Source organism: Nannobrachium achirus, assembly GCF_963921795.1.
Source record: "Nannobrachium achirus genome assembly, chromosome: 13".
Taxonomy (NCBI): domain Eukaryota; kingdom Metazoa; phylum Chordata; class Actinopteri; order Myctophiformes; family Myctophidae; genus Nannobrachium; species Nannobrachium achirus.
This window is the reverse complement of record NC_137833.1, coordinates 25629600-25636367: the sequence shown is the minus strand read 5'-3', so window position 1 is coordinate 25636367 and position 6768 is coordinate 25629600. Positions and strand designations below refer to the sequence as shown.

Genomic DNA, 6768 nt, shown 5'->3' with positions numbered 1-6768 from the left:
CGTGTCCTGTGACAACACTGTACTGTCTGAATGGTAATCTTTGCATTTTGATATGAATTTCCTCTCCGCTGTTGGGGTAATGATATCCTCTCACACATCTCTCTGCACATAGCCCCATTTCCTATCACACACTTTCTATCTCCCCCACACACTTTGTTCTATTTTTTCCTCCCTCTCGCGCTCTTTTTTTTCCACTAAATTTTCTCTATCATTCTCTCCAATCTCCTCATCTCTTACTGCTCGCATCTCTCCATCTCTTGCTCTTTTCATCCGTTATTTTGGAAATGTATTTTACAGCATTTACAAAAAATGCTAAATCTGGACCTCTACAAGTCTACTCCTCTACTCTCCCAATATTTCTCTTGTCTCTCTTTCTTTCCCTGCGGCCTCACTAACGGGCTCTCCTTTCCCACATTCCCTCATGACCCCTTGTTAAGGGTATAGAGGTTGGGAGCGGAGAGCTGAGGAGAAGCTGTGTTCATTAAAACAGGGAGGCGGTTCATCCATCATAACACCTCCACCTGCAAGACAATGCTCTTTGTTGATCAGCTTCATGTTGCAGTAAATTGCACATGCATGTCCAGCATTCAGAACTTGCAGATTCTGTGGCAAACATTTGTCAAAAATAGTTGATCTATAATCTCCAACGCGACACGTTCTGAGCTTGTGTAGGATATGTAGATGAGAAATCTTTTAGCAAAGAGCTTTTGTGAAGGGAAAAAAGGAACAGATCTAATATAGATATACTACTTTACCGGTGGTCAACCCCGATAAAGTACTATGTAGGATTTAGATGCCTTGCCCTTGTGAGCTTGTAGGTCGGCTATTTTCAGCACAACACTGTCATATGATGATGGACCATAATTTAGGCATTATTCAATGTAAAAGGCGGATAGGGGCAGACAGAGGAGAAGGTGTCTCTCAAGTCCATAAAACAGTGACATAATAGCAAGGACCCAGCCATAATTCAGTGGGAGGATGCATTCAATTAATGCCATTACCTTACACTTTCCATCTGGGTACTTGACAGGGATACAGCTCCCTCACAAGTGAGTCTACCAGGTTGTTTTTATGCATGTCACCATTACTATTTTCTTTCCCCACAGTAGTAGAAGATGGATGGCATGATATGATGTTGAAACACCTACAGTACATTACCTGTACCTGTAGTCAAATCTGTATATGTATTTAACCAAGCTTAACCAAACCCAACCATATACTGTGGCTGAATAAAGTAAAGTACAACCTAACCTAATTTAGCCTAATTTACCATAATCTAATGTAATTCAAATCAAACCTGCGTAACCTGCATGTATATGAAAATGTAAAAACAGTTCACAATATAAAATACTGTTCCTGAAGAAACAGTGTGGGTTTGAGTAGCATGCTAAGTAGTATGATAATGTATAGACCCACATGATGTCACAGGAGTTAATATTGTCCAATAGGAAAAGGGACATACTGATAGGGACATACATCTATAATAACTATTAATTGTTGCGACCGAAGGTCGCATTATACCCTGAAAAACCTTGTAGCTTGTCTGACTGTCTGGCTGTACAGTAAGTGATGTCACGTGATGTCAGTGAGTCACAGTGATGTGGTTCAGAATTACTTATATATGGGCATAAAAAGGATGTCACGTGACATCCTTCTTATACTGACAGTCAGACAAGCTACGAGATTTCTCAGGGTATAAAAGTCCATATATGGTCATTCCCAGAAAAAGAAAAAACCTTTTATGCCCATACATGGAGATTTCTGATGTCATAAATCCCAGGCCGAAAATGAGAATGTTAGGGTACCCCCTTATGCCCATATATGGAGATCCACAGGCATTAAACCAAGGCCCTAACTCACCAAGGCCCTGCTTGGCATTACTAATTAATTAATTAACGTTTTTTTTTATGCTTTGGGACAGTGGTGGTGATGAGATCGTCGTGACCTCATCAGGATGATAAGAGCAACGTAAGATGTCATTTAATCTAGACAAGCAGATCCATCTGTATTGGAGAGCTTAAAAGATAAATGTTAACACCTCGACGGAGCATTTGAACGGTTATGGCAGAGCTGAGTCCAGAGGAGAAGTTCCAGCTGATCACCAGGAACCTTCAGGAGGTCCTGGGCGAGGATCGGCTGAATCATGTTCTCCAAGAGCGAGAGCTCAAGTTGTACTGGGGAACGGCCACCACTGGCAGACCCCACGTCGCCTACTTTGTGCCCATGTCTAAGATCGCCGACTTCCTCAAGGCTGGCTGTGAGGTGACCGTCCTGTTCGCCGACCTGCACGCCTACCTGGACAACATGAAGGCACCCTGGGAGCTGCTGGAGCTCCGGGTGAAGTACTACGAGGAGGTCATCAAGGCCATGCTGGAGAGTGTCGGGGCGCCGCCGGACAAGCTGACGTTCGTCAAGGGAACGGACTACCAGCTGGGCCGAGAGTACACGCTGGACGTATACCGCCTATCGTCCACCGTCACCGAGCACGACGCTAAGAAAGCCGGAGCCGAGGTGGTCAAACAAGTGGAGCACCCCCTGCTGAGCGGTCTACTGTACCCAGCGCTGCAGGCTCTGGATGAGGAGTACCTCGGAGTGGACGCCCAATTCGGAGGAGTCGACCAGAGGAAGATCTTCACGTTTGCGGAGAAGCACCTGCCCGCCCTGGGCTACGCCAAACGCGTTCATCTGATGAACCCCATGGTGCCGGGACTGACAGGCGGCAAGATGAGCTCCTCCCAAGACGAGTCGAAGATCGACCTCCTGGACGACGAGCGGGAGGTGAAGATGAAGCTGAAGAGGGCTTTCTGCGAGCCGGGCAACGTCCAGAACAACGGAGTGCTGTCCTTTGTCAAGCATGTTCTCTTCCCACTCCACGGAGAGCTCTGCGTCAAGAGGGACGCAGAGTATGGCGGAGACAAAGTCTATGGCACGTACGAGGAGGTGGAGCGGGACTTTGCGGACAAGTCGATCCACCCGGGAGACTTGAAGGCCTCGGTGGAGGTCTCGCTCAACGCGCTCCTGGAGCCAATCAGGAAGAGGTTTGAGTCTCCTGAGCTCCGCAAACTGACCGCCGCGGCCTACCCCACCGGCCGCTCTGAGAAAGCGGTAGCATCAGCTGGGAAGAAGGGTGTTGCTAAAGCTGGAGGAGAAGGTGGAGGTGGAGATGATGAGTTGGTGCCCTCCCGACTGGACATCAGGTTGGGCAAGATTGTCAGCGTGGAGAAGCATCCCAATGCCGATTCGCTGTACCTGGAGAAGATCGACGTGGGAGAAGCGGAGCCAAGGACAGTAGTTAGTGGGCTGGTGGCCTACATTTCCCAGGAGGACTTGCAGGACAGGATGGTGCTAATGCTTTGCAATCTGAAGCCTCAGAAGATGCGGGGGGTGGAGTCTGAAGCCATGCTTCTGTGCTCATCCACAGTGGAAGGGGAGGGGCCCAGGAGGATGGAGCCTCTGGACCCACCAGAGGGCTCCAGGCCAGGAGACCGGGTGTTTGTGGAAGGATACGAGGCGGGGGAACCAGACGAGATGCTCCACCCAAAGAAGAAGGTCTGGGAGAAGCTACAGGCGGACCTGAAGGTGTCAGAGGAGGGCGTCGCCCAGTGGAAGCAGAACCACTTGATGACCAAACTTGGACAGATCACATGCAAGACAATAAGAGGAGGCAACATCAGTTAGCGGCAGACAGACAGCTATAATGGGTATTGCATAACCAGAGGGGCATCGTACCCAACAGGCATTGGGCTTGTTATCTCAACATGGAGTAAAGTTACCTGGCTAGGGTCCTCTTATATATACACTAATACTCTAATAAATGAACAAGAAATTAAACAGTGCTTTTATACCAGATTGCGCCTTGTGGACCAGCCTTGTGGAATCCACTGGGGACTGAATTCTGTCTTACCATTTATATTTTAATAAATATATAAATCATAAGAATATAATAATATCTAATAATATAAATACATTCACACTTGTCTCCTGCCTTTTAGCCATATATGGTAAATATTCAGGAGATTTTGGCATACTGGATGACATCATTGGCTGACTAGCTTTGCAAGTTGGTAAAAAATCAAACCTCGGTTCGAATTGAAGCGGTGGACAGATAAAACTTCTATTCTGAATGTATTTGGAGAGCTGGTATGACAGTTGGTATAATAGGTTTAAAAAATAAAATAGATTAAAACACATACATTAAAATAAGAATTTGTAAGACAGATAAACCCTGAAGGCCAAATTATCATGTGAAGCTTGACCAATCCTCAAAGTATCCATTCATCTGACCGGGAGGGACACCGCACACATATTCTAGATGTACAGGACATATAAAGCCTATTCATTCTGAACTGAAATGACCATATATGGACATGGGACACACATTTTGCTTTTTGAAAAAGCCTATTCATTCTGGACTGATATTTTACACGTACGGGACAGGAAAAACCTGTTCATTCTGGCCTGGAGTGACCATATATGAACATAAGGTAACGGACATTCTGTTTTTGAAAAACCCTGTTCATTCTGGACTGAGATCACCATATATGGTAATTAAACGGACATTCTGTTTTTGAAAAAGCCTGTTCATTCTGGACTGAAATGACCATATATGGGCGTGATACACACAAAGCCATTCATTGGAAGCGGTTTCCACCGCTTCAAAAATACGGTGTGAAGTTATGCTTTTTATGAGTTCATTTCATTAAGCATCACGCACCGCTTGTTATGTATTCCCTTTGTATCTGGGGTTTCTTCCTGGAGGCTGACACCTTGTGGGTCAAAAGTGCCGATCCAAAAACAGTGATTAAATGACATCATATAATCATCCCCTCCCCTTTTACCATTCACCCAACACTGTGGGTGTGGCTAACTTCAGCTGGGTCACCACCCACCATGACAACCAGGCATACTTAATGAACTAGTGGGTGTGGCCACATAAAAACCTAAGTTTAACTCTTTCTGTACACTTTTTGGGAAAAACATCCTCCTCGTGTAATCATTTACTAATAGTCATAAGCCATAGAGCCCCCTCTCTCCCTCTTTATCCCTACTTATTATAACTCTATGCTTCATCCTTTATTTATGAAGATAGGACCTGTGGAATTATTCAACAGTCTGCAGTAAGAACTCCATGTGATGGATGTTGTTGCTTTCTCCAACAAGCTGCACACTGTAAAATCTTGAGTGTTAATGTAACTCTGAGAGGCTGCAAATGTACATGTGTGTACTGTGTACATTGATGTTTTTATATGCAGGGAGAGAGGACCAAAACAGTCCTGGGGCACCTGTTGAGATTCAGCACGAGGGAGTGACTGAGTCACTCAGAGAGAATGTGGGCTGCATTTTGATTGTCTTCTTAAAGGGCCATTTCACCTCTGGGACAACCCAATCTTATCTTATTGTTGTTTGGGACACGATCAACACAGTTATTTTTTGTGTTCAATCTGTTTTTTGAGATATTTTAGTATTTCAGCATGTACTAGTGAGGCTCAGGATTGTGTTGATCGTGTCCCAAACAACAATAAAATAAGATAGGGTTGTGCCAGAGGTGAAGTGGCCCTTTTAAGTACCAGCTCTTATGCCATAACTTAAAGGCCTGTCCATACTGTCTCCGACCAACAAACCTTTCGTCGGAGAGTTACGACTTCCCGACGTGCAGCTCTCCGAACTCTAATTCGGGGTAATGCTTTTCAGAAGATGCAAGTGACGTCATTTTGTAGTCAAGATAGTATGGACAGGCCTTCAAGTTAAGGCATAAGAGCTGGTACTTAAGACAATCACAATAGAGCCCTGGGTGTCTGTGTGAGTGTGTTTGTGCATGCGTGTGTGTTTGGTGATGAGCAACAACAGCTCTTGCTTCAGATCCAGAGAGAAGACTTTAATCTCAATTAGAGATGATGACCAGCTCTCCTCCTGGGACCTGTCTAAAGAATAGCTCATCAATGTGAGTGAGTGAGTGTGTGTGTGTGTGTGTGTGTGTGTGTGTGTGTGTGTGTGTGTGTGTGTGTGTGTGTGTGTGTGTGTGTGTGTGTGTGTGTGCGCGCCGCGCACGCATCCATATAGAGTTTGTGTAGGTTTGGAAGAAGGAGATCGTTTTTCTCTTTTTTTTGCGGGTGAAAAACTGCCCCCATGCATCAATTTGTGGCAACTTAACCGCAGCTTATCATCACAGCTTCCCGTATGCAGTATGCCTGGCATCACATTGATGATGATGTCATCTATTCTGGGTGAGTCAATGCCCTAAAATGATACCCTTACAGGAAATGATAAATGGTGGCATCGCTTAACGCTGTCAGGAAATGTAGCGAATCCCTTTTCTTGTCGACTTAATTATCCGATTTTTAAGCCTTTATCTAACAGTTTACACTAAGGCATTCCTGTTTGAAGAAAGTTCCCATGGGGGCACAAATTGAAAGGGGAGGGACGATGCAGTAGATTCAGAGATAATGAACCCACAAACACAGGATGGCAGGACAGGAATTAACGCTCTTACAGCCTTTAGTGCCCTTTCGGATAGAAGCAGACATTCTGTCGCAGTAATTAAAGTAATAGTCTAACGTGGTAAGAAGCTGACTTTCTCACTCTCTCTCTTTCCAGAGTTGCAGGTGTCTGTGCAGGAGCAGCGGGTGTCACAAGGAGGGGAAAAGTGGGACTGAGTTACTAGGGCCCAAGGTGGAGGGGGCCTTAATTATCATTATGATAGAATTTGGTGCGACACCCCTGTGCAGGAGAGCCCTAACGCGGTCCACGCACTGCTCATACTCTCATGAA

The 6768-nt window shown here is 45.5% G+C and overlaps 1 protein-coding gene across 1 annotated transcript; it reads left to right on the top strand.

Moving 5' to 3' along the window:
• Positions 1-2061: 2061 nt before the first annotated feature.
• LOC308296627 (tyrosine--tRNA ligase, cytoplasmic-like) lies at positions 2062-3678 on the top strand (the record flags this gene model as incomplete). The annotated part of the gene is made up of 1 exon (XM_080739957.1): positions 2062-3678. The coding sequence occupies one exon, from the start codon at positions 2062-2064 to the stop codon at positions 3676-3678; it is 1617 nt and encodes a 538-aa protein (XP_080596083.1).
• Positions 3679-6768: the final 3090 nt, after the last annotated feature.